The sequence below is a fragment of the Ursus maritimus genome, unplaced genomic scaffold, assembly GCF_017311325.1.
Source record: "Ursus maritimus isolate PB19 unplaced genomic scaffold, ASM1731132v1 scaffold_30, whole genome shotgun sequence".
Classification (NCBI taxonomy): Eukaryota; Metazoa; Chordata; class Mammalia; order Carnivora; family Ursidae; genus Ursus; species Ursus maritimus.
Window position 1 is genome coordinate 7261381 of NW_024425564.1, and position 15422 is coordinate 7276802.

General features: G+C 41.2%; 1 protein-coding gene across 1 annotated transcript; it reads left to right on the top strand.

The window, feature by feature from the left end:
• The first annotated feature begins 1653 nt into the window (after positions 1–1653).
• Positions 1654–15101, top strand: LOC103681938 (tripartite motif-containing protein 26-like). The gene is made up of 8 exons (XM_008711501.2): positions 1654–1723; positions 2308–2803; positions 4997–5092; positions 5266–5496; positions 6544–6566; positions 12650–12765; positions 13728–13760; positions 14198–15101. The coding sequence occupies exons 2-8, from the start codon at positions 2363–2365 to the stop codon at positions 14869–14871; spliced, it is 1614 nt and encodes a 537-aa protein (XP_008709723.1). The 5' UTR covers positions 1654–1723; positions 2308–2362; the 3' UTR covers positions 14872–15101.
• The last annotated feature ends 321 nt before the right edge of the window (positions 15102–15422 follow it).

A 15422-nucleotide genomic window follows, 5' to 3' on the forward strand; every position in this document is an offset into this window, starting at 1 on the left:
TTTTTTCAATTTTTGAGCAGTTGAAGTGTCCAACATCATTGTGGGCTTGTCTTTCTCATGTAAGTTCTATGGGGTTTTTTGCTCTATGTGTTTTGCACCTCTGGTGCATACATATTTGAAAAGGGTCTTAGAAAATTGACTACATTATCATTATGTGATAATCCTCTTTATCTCTTACAGTATATCTTGTTCTGAAGTCTAGTTTATCTGGTAGTCTTTTGGTTAATGTTTACATAGTACATCTTTTTCAGTACATTCAGGTGGTCATACAGTAGGCCTTTGTAGCTCCCTAGAATTTGCATTTCTGGGTAAAGTTTGGGGTTAGTGATAGAGTTGTTGTAGTTTGAACCAGTGTTTTTAAAAGTGTATGTTGCAATACCTTGTATCATGACATCAATTTTGTGGGTTATAACCAGCATTTAAAAGTTGGGTGTAATAAGACAGCTGGCTGCATGTTGGCTGGGCCTTGGGTGGGCTTTGTGAGGACAAAAATGGCTATGGCCAGTGATTTCTACCCTTGCTACTACACAGGGTAAAAGGACAAGTTTGGACACAAGTTTCTGGAGTTCGAGTTTCGGTTGACTGAAAACTTGAATGTACAGTAATCAGAATCCTATAGTCAGGGCATTGGAAAAGACCTTAAAGGCCATCGAGTTTACTTAACATCATACTTGAGCATTTTATTTTATTTTATTTTATTTTATTTTATTTTATTTATTTAGAGGAGGGAGGGGCAGAGGGAGAGGGAGAGAATCTCAAACAGACTCCCCACTGAGCATGTAGCCTGACTCAGGCTCCATCTCACAACCCTGAAATCATGACCTGAGCCAAAATCAAGAGTCAGACGCCACCCAGGCACCCAGGTGCCCCCATACTTGAACACTTTAAAGAATACCCCACCATAAGGTGGTCCAATGGATGCTTAAAATCTTCCAGGACCGGTAACTTTCAGACTCCCCGTTCAACCATAGTATTCACTCAGGCAATATGTATAAGGCCATGTGTCTAGGAACATGACCAAGACCTGCTCTGAAGAGGTAGCTTCAAGAGTACAGTGGTTAGGGCTATGTGTAAGAATCAGGGAAAGCTCCCTTGAGATGGTAGCAGTTGAGGTTGTAGTCGGCTTGCAGGGCTCCAAGAGCACCTGGCTTTGGGGTTCCCAGGGGCTCACCGCTGACAAAAGGCAGATGATTGAGTGGTGGTGAAATGAGAAAGGAATTTACTTCAGAGGCCAACACTGGGAAGACAGTGGACTAGCATCGCAAAGACTGTCTCCAAGCTGCTGAAAATTGCTTCCAGGTTTAGCAATCGCAAAGACGAGGTCATGGTCAGAAGGGGGCTGATATACATAAAAGCATGATGGAAGAGCTGACAGGGTTGGCTGACAACAGCTGGGAATTGGAATTGGAGAGGAACACATTTCTTTTGCCACATCGAAAATAGGATCCTGAAGGCCTTTGAATATTTTTCTATTTGGTGCAGGACCTGAAATGGTTAGTTTTTAATTTTATTGGATTGCATTTCAAGATTAAACCAGTTTAAATTGTATGTGTTTGAAGCTGTTTTTATATTTAATTAAGGGGTGGGCTTGTCATTTACAATATTGGATTTTTATAAATGTGAAACTTTTTTTGTATTCTAGCTAAAAGTAAAATATATCAACAGGCTTAGTGGTTATTCTCACTTGGGTCCAAGTGGTTTGGACACTCCCCACACAAATTCTGTAAGTAAAAGCAACCTTTTGTTGAGATTTTGCTCCAATAAAACATATCAAAGCAGGAAAAAATGACTGTAATAAAAAATCAGAATGTACTATATATAATAGAGAATAAGCATATTTACCAAAACTTAACAGTTGTGTGTGTGCGTGTGTGTGTGCGTGTGCACACGCATGTGCAAGTATTTTCAATTGGGATGTGCATCCATTTCTTTTGTTTCAAAACATGTTTGAAAACCATTAGTTTAAACCATGATGATGAGATTTCCTAGGCAGGATATGAATAACAGACCTAGCACTTTCTAATAATCTCTTGCATGTTCTCAATGACTTTTGAGATACAGCCCTAGGTTTTTATAATTCTTATTCTCGACTATTGAATTATTTACAGCAAATATTTTTTACCGAGCTTATCTACTAAGAGTGAAGCAAATTCCTTAGACTTCACTGGGGATTTGCTTTCCCACAGTCTTCTAGGATACCCCACTTAGATACATGTTGGGGACAGACTAAACATAAAAATTTTCTCACAGGTTCTATCTTGATGTTGATTAAACTCACAATTTCTTTTGTCCTTCATGTCTTCTTAGAAAGTGATTGCTCATCTGAAGAAGGAGCTCTGTGCAGGGTCTGGGCACTGCTGTCATGGCTGCTGCCTCCCCTCTGAGAGAGCTGGAGGGTGAGGTGCTCTGCTCTATCTGCCTCGACTACTTGAGAGACCCCGTAGCCGTTGACTGTGGCCACGTCTTCTGCCACCACTGTATCATTCGGTTATGTGAGTGTACTAGGCAGCCATTGCATTGTTCTCTCTGCAAGGCCATCTTTAAGAAAGAGAATATTCGCCACGTGTGGCAGATGGCCAGCCTAGTGGAAAACATCTGGAGGATGAAGGTAGATGAGGAGAGAGCACCCAGAGAGGACAGACCACTTGAACAGAATGCAGAGAAGCTATGTGGGCTACATTTGGAGAAGCTGCATTATTACTGTAAGGATGACCAGCAAATACTGTGTGTGATGTGCCGGGAGTCCCGGGAGCACAGACACCATGCTGCTGTTCTCTTGGAGAAGGCTGCACAGCCTTTTCGGGTAAGAATTCTGCTGGACCCTGGCTTCCTTCTCATAGCCAAAAAAGTTCTGCTACGGTGCCTTCGGGACAAGGTCCAAATTCTTTTTTTTGGAAAACGTTGTATTGAAGTATGATTGACATGGGAAAAGCTGTGCATATTTACTACAGACAGCTCACTGAGTTTGGAGATAAGTATACACCTGTGAAACCATCACTATCATCAAGGCCGGAGACCTATCTCCGACCTCCCAAGGTTTCCCCCCACCCTCTTTATATTATTATTATTATGTGTGTGTGTGTGTGTGTGTGTGTGTGTGTGTCCATAATAAGAGCACTTAACATAAGGTAAGGTCAATCCTCGTAGCAAGTTTTAAATGTACAATACAGTATTGTTAGTTGTAGGTACTATGCTGTATAGAGTATCTCCAGAACTTATTTATCTTGCATAACTGAAACTATGAATCCTTTGACCACCATGTCCCCATTTCCCTCCCCTCTAGCCCCTGGCAACCACCATTCTCCTCTGTGCTTCTATGAGTCTGACTATTTTAGGGTCCACGTACGAGTAACGAGTAAGATTATGCAGTATTTGTCTTTTGGTGTCTGGCTTATTTCACCTAGCATAATTTTCTCCAGGATTTCCTTCTTTTGTAAGGCTGAGGAATATGCCATTGTTTGTAAATATCACATTTTTTTGATCCATTCATCTGTTGATGGACAGTTGGAGAATGCTATAATGAACACAGGAGTGCAGATATCCTTTTGAGATCCTGACTTCAATTCCTTTGGATAAATATTTAGAAGTAGGATTGCTGGATCATTTGCTAGTTCTATTTTTTAACTATTTAAGGCACATCCACAATGTTTTCCATGATGGCTGCATCAGGCACCATTTCCACCAGGAGGGCAACAGGCTCCCTTTTCTTCACATTGTCATCAAGACTTGTTATATTTTGTTTTTTAAATAGTAGCCATCCTAACAAGGTACCTGTGAGGTATAAGGTGGAAAGTGTGAGGTGAAAGTTCTTGTAAAGTGTTACCCTTTGAATTTTGGTAGAACTGATTTGCTCCCATATCTTTTCTAATACTAAGTCTATCCTGTTGCTGTGATTGTCTTTCGAGTCATTGGAATCAGGTCTCCACTAGCAGCTTAGGACCCCGGCACTCTCGACAGCTCCCTGGTGTCCAGCTTCAAATCGTGTGTACTCAGGCACATAGCTGTCAAAATGGTTCTGAGGCTATTTTGTCCTGTATAAAATTTTTTCCCCTGTTCTTTATTATTTTTTAAATTTACTTAAAAAATTTTTTTATTATGTTATGTTAGTCACCATACAGTACATCCTTAGTTTTTGATGTCGTGTTCCATGATTCATTGTTTGCATATAACACCCAGTGCTCCATGCAATACGTGCCCTCCGTGATACCCATCACTGGCCTAGCCCATCCCCCACCCCCCTGTATAAATTTTGTTCAGAGCTTAATCTCCGGGAAGATATTATTTCCTCTGAGGTGCTAGTATGTTGCCTTCTGTCTGCTAAGGAAGAATTAAACAATTAATTGTTTCTTTTTTCTCTGTGACTGACAGGACTCTTAAAACTAACTTAGTCATTCTCTTGGGGCACCTGGGTGGCTCAGTCGGTTGGGCGGCTGCCTTTGGCTCAGGTCATGATCCCAGAGTCCTAGGATCGAGCCTCACATCAGGCTCCCTGCTCAGGGGAAAGTCTGCTTCTCCTTCTGACCCTCCCCCGTCTTGTGCTCTCTCTCTCATTCTCTCTCTCTCAAATAAATGAATAAAATCTTTGAAAAAAAAAAAACTAACAGTCATTCTCTCAATTTGGAGTTATTATATATGCTTTCCTTCCTTTTTTTGTTTTGATTTTCTCTTTTATTTCTAGGTTTTTAATTCATTAAAATATAAATTGTCTATATTTTTGATGGAAAGAGACTATAAATATAAATAAGAACTACACCATACGTTTTAGTATTAATGATAATAAGCAATCGTATCTCAATTCTAAGAAACCCACCTAAACTAGCTTAGCATTCACTTTGTTTCTTCTTTGTTAACTAGAACGGAAACTAGTTCACATGACTACTGTTATGCTACTAAAGGTCAAGGTATCTGGTTTCACGCTGGAATCACTTTGAACCTCTCTTTGCGTAGTGAGGGCATTTTCACGTTCACCTTGATCATATCCGTGTTGATTCCGTAGGGTAAAATTTTAAACCATCTGAAGATTCTCAAGGGAGACAGGGATAGGATTGAGAAATTTCAGTCTACAGGAGAAGATGAGCTTGAGGCCCTGCTGGTGAGCAAAGTCTCTGTGACACGTGTGGGTGGCAGAGTGGGGGGATACTGAGGAGTGGGGAGGGGTGTGACCCCAGAGATCCCTGTTGTGAACTCATCCCCAGATCTCACACATGTCCTGTTGCCTCCGAGCCTCTCAGAAAAAGCCCCTTTCTCTTTCTGCTTTTCCTGCAGACGAAATTCCAGAACCACAGGCAGGACATTGTGTCAGTGTTTGAACAGGGCCACCAGTTCTTGAGAGAAAGAGAGCAGTGCCTGTTGGAGTTGCTGGAGGGGATTGAGCAAGAGCTTGCTGAAGGGAGGAACAGCTATGTCACCAAAGGCTCTGAGGAAGTCCTCCGACTTGGAACCCTGATTTCTGAGTTGGAAAAAAAGTCTCAGCAGCCAGCAGTTGAGCTTTTGCAGGTGAGGAACCAACTAAACTATATCTGAATCCTCTTGCTCTGAGCTGCAGTATAGCCCCTCCGAAGTGGGTCAAGATTTGGACCAGAGTCAAGAAATAAGTTTTGGGACACCTGGGTGGCTCAGTTGTTTGAGTATCTGCGTTCGGCTCAGGTCATGATCCCAGTGTCCTGGGATGGAGTCCCCCATCAGGCTCCTTGCTCAGTGGGGAGCCTGCTTCTCCCTCTGCCTCTGCCGCTCCCCCTGCTTGTGCTCTCTCTCTCTGACAAATAAAGAAAATCTTAAAAAAAAGAGAGAAAAGTTTTATTCTCATTTATTGAGGTCGTTGATAAGCCTTAGTCAGCCAACCAATAGGATTTAGGCCCCCTGCAGTGGGCAGGGGATAGTAATATGCAGAGCCTACATACATACAATGAGATGGTGAAATCTGCACATTTTAATTACAACAAATAATCGAGTGTTAAATCTTGTGGTCAGACTGGAGGCCACAGGAATTCTGGAAAAGACCAGGGTGTAGTTAGGGAAGGCTTTGAGGAAGAAGAGGTGCTTAATGTTGACCTTGAAAAAAATGCAAGGATTTGAATTAGCAGAAAGGAGGAGCTAACCATGGTGAGACGCACTGGTGACAATTAGACAAATGCGTACGGTAATCACAAGGTGGGTGCAGGTTGTTCAGAAGACAGGAAGAGCACGCAGACTTCAAGGCGCCATATTTCCGGGGCGGATGTTACAGGGAGGATGAGATAGATAAGATGGGGCCAGCTGAACGGAGGCTTTCCAACCGAGGCTGAGACCTCGAAGGGACTCTTAATAGATCAGGGAAGGTTCCCTGGCTGGAATAGTCTGGGGCTCAGATGGAGGAAGGGAGGCGGATGCACGTGTGCATAGAAACGGATATCCTCCATGGGGCGACCCAGGTCCCGGCCCCTCAGAATAAATCTCGGCCTGGTGTTGCTGTGCACCCAGTCCCTGGTGTGTCCACAGTAGGGAACGGCGGCAGCTCCTGGATCCTTCTGTCCATAACAGTGTCTGTTTTCTCTTCCTTTCCAGGACCCCAGTGACATAGTAAGCAGGTAAGTGCTGCCTGCTTTTTTTTTTTTTTTTTAACTACTTAGGTGGCCCTTTGTTTTCTTTCTCCCAAATTATTGAAATTTGACAAGGGCTAGAAAGAAGATTGTTCCAAAAGAGGTTCTTCTACTCGAGTAAGTTGAAAGGTGTTCCATGGAATGGTTGGGCTTTCCATAAAATTTGCTGTCACGGAACTTGTCTTAGGACAGTAGGGGCATGAGATAGAAATGAAGTAGGAGGAGATTTGGAGGAGTATTAGAGAAAATTTAGGGTCCACTCTATTTTTTTTTTTTTATTCAATTAGCCAACCTATAGCACATCATTGGTTTCTGAGGTAGTGTTCAGTGATTCATTAGCTGTGTATAACCCGGTGCTCATCACATGATGTGCCCTCCTTAATGCCAGCCACCCATTTCTTTCCACAGCCCAATTTCCTTTCTTTCTTCCCATTCCTGCCTTGTTCCCAGCTGTCACTCCTGGCCACAGTTTTCTCAACATTCTGTAGGAGGACACTTACATGGACCTTAGAGGTAATGATTTTTCCTGTAGTTCGTGCCAGACACTGACACTGACAGCTTTCAATCATACCCATGTGAGTTGCAGAAGCTTTGAACAGAGAATAAAAGGGAAGAATTTGATACTACACAGTTGGTACCGAGGGATGTGCAGGACTGTTGGCATCTAGAGCATGTATTGTGGGCCACACACCGGGCAGACAGGAGGGTGACGAGACAGATGGCTAGGGACACAGGACAGACACATCAGGGATGAACAATTACGTAAGAAAAGAGGATAACAGTTTTTGCCCCGAAGCATTTTGTCTGATACTAGCAAAGTTATTCTAGCTTTCTTTTAATCAGTATCTGCACCGTATTTCTTTCTCTATCCTTTAACTCTCAACCTTTATGTGTTATTTTTATTTACTTTATTATTTTTTTATATAATCGTGAAAAAGATGTTATTTGAAAGATGCATTACACACAATATACTTTCAATTCATTTAACACACATCCTTTCCCATATGCTTCCACACTAACTACCAGCACTTGAATCTTTTTTTTTTTTTTGCCTATAGGTTTTATAGTTTTTTAAGTTTTTATTTGAATTTGAGTTAGTTAACATACAGTGTAATATTAGTTTCAGGAGTACAATATAGTAACTCAATAACGTCACAGGATACAAAATCAAGGTAGAGTAATCTATTACATTTATATGCACCAATAAGGAAGCAGCAGAAAGAGAAATCAAGGAATCTATCCATTTACAATTGCACCAATAACCATAAGATACCTAGGAATATTATTTTTATGTCTCTTTATAAGGAACATAAAATTTTTGTTTTCAATAAATCCACTCTATTTTTTTTTTAAGAGAGAGAAGACAAGTGGGGGGAGGGGGAGAAGGAGAGAGAGGATCTCAAGCAGACATCCCACTGAGCTCAGAGCCCAATTTAGGAATTGATCTCACCTCCATGAGCTCAAACCAAGAGTTGGACGCTTAACCAACTGAGGCACCCAGGTGCCCCCATGTTCTTTTTTTTTTCCACTCTATTTTTAATTGGAAAATTTAATATTATGTATTCTGGAAAGTCACCGTTTTCATTTACATTTTCAAAAGCATTTGAATAGTTGGTCAAAATAATTTTCTTCAATTTAATTTCCTTTTTATATCTGAATATTTTTCATTTCTTATTTGGTATATTTCTACTTTTGTCTCCTCTACTTACCTGCGTTTTCCCCCATATTTAATTTTTTTTTCCCTAGGAGCTCTGCTTTTGATGAATACCATAATTTCTAGTGTATAGTACTTTCACTACTGTTGTTTTCTAGGTATTTTGAAATTCTGACTTTGGTTTGTTCTTTAGCATAAAATTTGTTTAAGAAAGAGGATATTTGTCAGTGGCGCTGGGTTTGTATTCCCCTAACAGTTTGTGTTTCATAGATTTTAAACATTGTGATCAGACGAGGTTGTTGATCTTTCTACCTTTTGCACTTTATCAAGGCATTCTGTGTTTATATGTTGTAAATTTTTTTTAAAGATTTTATTTATTCATTTGACAGAGATAGAGACAGCCAGCGAGAGAGGGGACACAAGCAGGGGGAGTAGGAGAGGAAGAAGCAGGCTCCCGCTGAGGAGCCCGATGCGGGACTCGATCCCGGCCCTGAGCCGAAGGCAGACGCTCAACGACTGCGCCACCCAGGCGCCCTATATGTTGTAAATTTTTGTGACCATTCCAAACACTCAAGTGTCCTTGGAATAGGATTTGATATATCTCCATGAGGTTTCCCTTAGTAATTTTGTTATTAAGGTGTTTTGTATTGCTATATATTTTTTTGACTTCTTGAGATATCATGGACTAAGACAGGTCAGTCCAAGATTCCTACCAGCAATCAGTTCTTACCCATTTTTTATTCTGATAGTTTTTGCTTTTCTATACTTTGATGCTTTTCCCCCCTGTGGGACCTTGAATGGAAGTTGTATCTCAATTGTGCATTATAATATTCTTAGTAACATAAAATACTTTCTGTTGTCTTATTTAATATCTTTCTGACTTGAATTCAATCCTTCCTGATAATAAGATTAAGACTTCATATTTCTTTCATTTTGTATTTAGCTCATGTATCTCTGCTCAGCTAAATTTAAAGCTCAGCTATATATGTATATATATATCTATATATATATTCTTTAAAGCTCCTTATTTTTTTGTTTCTTTTTTAAACTTATTTTATTTAAATTCAATTAGATAACATATAGTATATCATTAGTTTGAGATATAGAGTTCAGTAATTCATGAATTGCATATAATATCCAGTGTTGGGGCACCTGTGGCTCAGGTCATGATCCCAGGGTCCTGGGATCCAGCCCCATATCAGGCTCCTTGCTCAGTGGGGAGCCTGCTACTCCCTCTCCTTGTGCTCTCTGTCAAATAAATGAATCTTTAAAAAATTACCCAGTGCTCATCACATCAGGTGCCCTCCTTAATGCCCATCACTCAGTTACCCCATCCCCCCACCACCCCTCCAGCAACCCTCAGTTTGTTTCTGAGACTTAAGAGTCTCTTATGGTTTGTCTCCCTCTCTGATTTCATCTTATTTTATTTATCCTTCCCTTATCCTATGATCCTCTGTTTTGTTTCTTAAATTCCACATATGAGTGAATCCATATGATAATTATCTTTCTCTGATTGGCTTATTTCACTCAGCATAATACCCTCCAGTTCTATCCATGTCAATGTAAATGGTAAGATTTCATCCTTTCTGATGGCTGAGTGATATTCCATTGTATATATGAACCACATCTTCTTTATCCACTCATCTGTGGGTGGACATCTCAGCTCCTTCCATAGGTTGGCTACTGTGGACATTGCTGCTATGAACATTGGGGTGCAGGTGCCATTTCTTTGTGTCTGCCTCAATTTCTTTCATGAGTATTCTGTAGTTTTCAGAATATAGATCCTTTACCTCTTTGTTTAGGTTTATAACTAGTTATCTTACAGTTTTTGGTGCAATTATAAGCGGGATCAATTACTTAATTTTTCTTTCATCCGTCTCATTGTTAGTGTATAGAAATGCAACTGACTTCTGTACATTCATTTTATGTCCTGCCACTTCACTGAATTCCTTATGAGTTCTAGCAGTTTTGGGGTGGAGTCTTTTGGGTTTTCCACATAGAATATCATGTCATCTGCAGAGAGTGCATGTTTGACTTCTTCTTTGCCAATTTGGAGACCTTCGATTTCTTTTTGTTGTCTGATCGCTAAGGCTAGGACTTCCAGTACTATGTTGAACAATAGTGGTGAGAGTGGGCATCCCTGTTGTGTTCCTGACCTGAGGGGAAGCTCTCAATTTTCCCCCACCGAGAATGATATACGCTGTGAGCTTTTTGTAAATGGCTTTTATGATATTGAGGTATGTTTCCTCTATCCCTACACTGTGGAGAGTTTTAATCAGGAAAGGATGCTGTATTTTGTCAAATGCTTTTTCTGCATCAATTCAGAGGATCATATGGTTCTTGTCCTTTCTTTTATTAATGTGATGTATCAGGTTGATTGATTTGCAGACGTTGAACCACGTTGGAGCCCAGGAATGAATCCCACTTGGTCGTGGTGCATAATCCTTTTAATGAACTGTTGGATCCTACTGGTTAGTATCTTGTCAAGTATTTTGGCATCCATGTTCATCAGGGTTATTGGTCTATAATTCTCCTTTTTGATGGGGTCTTTGGTTTTGGGATCAAGTTAATGCTGGCCTCACAGAATGAGGTTTGGAAGTGTTCCTTCCATTTCTATTTTTTTGAAACAACTTCAGTAGAATAGGTATTATTTCTTCTTTAAATGTTTAGTAGAATTCCCCTGGGAAGCCATCTGGCCCTGGACTCTTGTTTTTTGGGAGATTTTTGATCACTGCTTCAATTTCCTTTCTGGTTATGGGTCTGTTCAGGTTTTCTATGTCTTCCTGTTTCAGGATTGCATCCATTTCTTCCAGATTGCCTACTTTGTTGGCATATAGTTGCTCATAATATGTTCTTAAAATTGTTTGTATTTCCTTGGTGTTGGTTGTGATATCTCCTCTTTCATTCTTGAATTTATTTATTTGGGTCCTTTCTCTTTCTTTTTGATAAGTCTAGCTAGGGGTTTATCGATCTTATTAATTCTTTCAAAGAGCCAGCTTCTAGTTTTGTTGATCTATTCTACTGTTCTTTTGGTTTTGATTTCATTGATTTCTGCTTTAATCTTTATTATTTCTCTTCTCCTGCTGGGTTTAGGCTTTATTTGCTGTTCTTTCTCCATCTCCTTTAGGTGTAAAGTTAGGTACTGTATTTGAGACTTTTCCTGTTTCTTGAGAAAGGCTTGTATTGTTATATACTTCCCTTTTAGGACCACCTTTGTTGCATCCCAAAAGTTCTGAACAGTTGTGTTTTCATTTTCATTTGTTTCCATGAATTTTTTTAAAAAAGATTTTATTTATTTATGTGACAGAGAGACAGCCAGCGAGAGAGGGAACACAGCATGGGAGTGGGAGAGGAAGAAGCAGGCTCCCAGCGGAGGAGCCCGATGTGGGACTCGATCCCAGAATGCCAGGATCATGCCCTGAGCCTAAGGCAGACGCTTAATGACTGTGCTACCCAGGCGCCCCTGTTTCCATGAATTTTTAAATTCTTCTTTAATTTCCTTGTTGACCCATTCATTCTTTAGTAGGATGCCCTTTAACCCCCAAGTGTTTGAGTTACTTCCAAATTTCCTCTTGTGATTGAGTTCATGTTTCAAAGCACTGTGGTCTGAGAATATGCACGGAATAATTCCAGTCTTTTGGTACCAGTAGGGACCAGATTTGTGACCCAGTATGTGATCTACTCTGGAGAATGTTCCATGTGCATTCAAGAAAAATGTGTATTCTGTTGCTATAGAATGGAATTCTCTAAATATATCTGTGAAGTCCATCTGATCCAGTGTGTCATCAAAATCCTTGTTTTCTTGTTGATCTTCGGCTTAGTTGATGTGTTCAGTGCTGTGAGTGGGGTGTTATTGTATTATTATCAATGTGTTTCTTTAATTTTGTTATTAAGTGGTTTATATAATTGGCCACTCCCAAGTTAGGAGCATAAATATTCACAATTGTTAGATCTTCTTGTTGGATAGATAGATCCTTTAAGTATGCTATAATTTTCCTCTTTATCTTTTATAGTCTTTGGTTTAAAATCTGACAAATTTAAAGTTCTTTTAAAATTAAAACTGAAAGTTATACTTTAATTTTAATTTATTTGGTGTATATCTTCAGGTAATTTCTTGAGAAGTTGAACTATTAGTAGCATGTTTCAATGAACTTCCAAGGCAGAAAAGGACTTTCTTTCTTCTTTTAACATCACACATAATTGATATATTGGTGGGTAGAGAGTACTTGCATCATGGCCCTTTCTTCAGAGTTGTGTACATCGTACTCTTCAGTTCCTATGTGGCGCTGGCCACCTGGAGGTGCAGCTTTGCTCCCCGCCCTGTGGTGCATTGTTGGTATGTGTGTATATGTGTGTGCTGATGTGTGTATTCCTGCCTCTCTTTCAGTAGCTACTTCTGTGCCTCTATTTTTTCCAGGTACCCCCGGAAGAAGTTCTGGATTGAAAAGCCTATCAGTGCTGCAGTCAAAAAGCGGGCAGAAGAGTTTGCCGATAAACTTCTTTCTTTAGAGAAAGGAATCAGAGGATTCAATGGTAAAGGAACGGGTGAAGGGGGGGCTCTGAGCCCAGGAAAACCCCTTTCCTTCTCTGTCATATTTCCTTAGGGTTTGACTCTGGCCTTGGGTCCTCATAGCTCCCTGCTTCTATGAAGGCCATTTACAGCAGGCAGGGACACTGGGGAGGGAAAGTCAGTCAGTCCAAACCAGGGAGTCTGTCCACAAAGCAGTCTAAAGATGTTACCTGGACTAAGGTAGAGTCAGAGTAGGTCCCAGAGCTGATGAAAAGGTGTTTTGTATCTAGAAGTGAGGTAAAAGAATACATGGATAAACCTTAGAGACACTGTGCTGAGTGAAAGAAGACCGTCACAAAATGCCAAATACTGTATGGATTCTACTTAGAGGAATTATCTAAAACAACCAATTCCATAGGAACAGAAAGTAGAAGGGTGGTGGCCAGGGATTAGGAGGAGGGGAAATGAGGAGTTGTGGTTTCATGACTACAGACTTTCAGTTTTGCAAGACAAAACCATTCAGAAAATTGGATGTACGACAATGTAGATATATACAACCCTACTGAACCATGCACCTAAAATCTACAGAGTAAATTTTATGTTATGTGTTTTTATATTTAAAAATAAAACAATAAAAAATACTGGGATGGTTAAATAAAATTAATACTTTGAGAATTAATCTCAAAGAAGTCTCTTTGCAAGTGGAGAGAAGTAGTGTGATTTAGGACTAGAAGTTGAAGACGTGGTGAAAGCCCAGAGAATGTGCTCAAAGGCTCCATAATGAAGCACTGGTGTGAGCAGCAGATCAGTGCTTGAACGAGCCCCTGTAGACTGGACAACTTGGCGTCTCCTGCATTGACTTCTCTGTGTGGCTTGGGCTTTCATCATGCCTGGCCACCTCTTCAAAGTGTTAGCCAACAGTAAGAGAATTTGAGCTGGAAGACGTGTCAGGATCACTTACTGTCCTTTACTTCTTCCTCTCTAGGAAAATTGCGGAGGGATCTGGAGTATAAGACCAGTGAGTATCTGCAGGGGATAATGGCTGATGTTTGCCTCAGAGTAAATTCTGCTGCCCGGGTTACAGCTTGCCTGTGCAGCTTCCCTTAAGGAGCAGCTCTGTAAGCAGGAAGGTCTTTGTGGTGGCTAATGTAACCCCGTTCTTTATCCTGAGGTCTCAGAGTCTGAAACCACAAACCCTTCCCCAGTGTTTCTCAACCACGATGATAACAGCCCCTCTCTTCTTTTCCTCCTGAGTCTCATCGGCTGCTCATGCTCTTGAATTCTCTCCCTGGGCTCTCGCCAGCCTCTGGATAGTGTGCGCACGAGGTCCAGCGCAATCTGTGTCCTGGTCTCTGAAAGGAGTCTCCCACCATGGTCAGCAGGGCCCCAGAACCTAAGGGAAAAATCTCCTTTGATATCTTACGATGCCGTACCTTTATCCCCTTATCCCCACAGTGAGGATCATCTTGAACTCCCAGACCGCCAATGGCTACCTCTCGGTGTCTCCGAACGGGAAGAGCATGATATTCACTGGCTTGTGGACGAACAAATACCAGCAGGGTCAAAGATTTGACCCTGAGCCTGGGGTGCTGGGCAGTAAGGGCTTCACGTGGGGCAAAGTATACTGGGAAGTGAAAGTGGATAGGATATGGTGGGGCGCAGAGGAGGAAGAAGCAGCAATGAAGTACTGGGGTGGAGCCAGGGGTGTGTTTGGGACTAGTGATCTTGGTGGATTAATGGGCACCACTGATGGGTATAGAAATGAGAATGAAGAGTTGGAGGAGTGGCCACAAGAAAATGGAATATGGCCAAAATTCTGCCTGGTGGGGGTGGCAAGAGAGTCAGTGGTGAGAAGAGGATTTCTCAACTTCAGCCCTGAGGAAGGATTCTGGACTCTGCAGCTGTGTTCAGCTGGCGTGTGTATAGGCACTAGCCCTGAGCCTTTCCAGATCCTGTCCTACTGTCCAAGGCAGATTGGAGTTGCTCTGGATTATGATGGTGGGAAGGTAACCTTTACCAATGCTAGGACTCAGGAGTTTATCTATGAATTCTCCTCTTCCTTCTCTGGGAGAATTTTCCCTTTCCTGTGGCTTAACTGCATGAGATCCAGACTTACACTGAGACCCTGAGAGAAGGCTTCATCTGTCCCTTAGGCCTTGGTTCATTCTCAACTTTCCACCTCAGCTAGACCGTTCATCTGGGTTTCTGAATACCCTTAGATGATGGGAGCAACACGGTGGAGGCAGGAGTCTCTTATCCTCTACTTTGCCTGTAAAACAGGAACAACACATGATCTGCTTTCTCTGCAGGGGAAGGGTTGAAATGTCTTTAACGTACTAATTAAAATATGTGCTATTGTTAATCTTTTTCTTCTGTTGCCTTTGATTTGGTCCTTCATCTGCTACTGAGATGAAGGTATGAGAAGGGAGTGGCTGTGTCATAGGATTGCAGCCTCTGCCACTATTAATAATTGATTACAACATCTATATCAGTTCTACCAATAATATTTTGATGGAATTCATGCCTGATTAACAGTTCCCAAGGTTTGAAATATCCAGAGCGGGTACTGGCTTATCTATTTCTATGTTCTTACCCTTTTTGCAGTAGAAAGTGGGGGAGGGGAAGCCATTTGAGGTTCAGGCAGATATGAGTCTCTGGAAGTGAGTCTTATGAAGGAAGT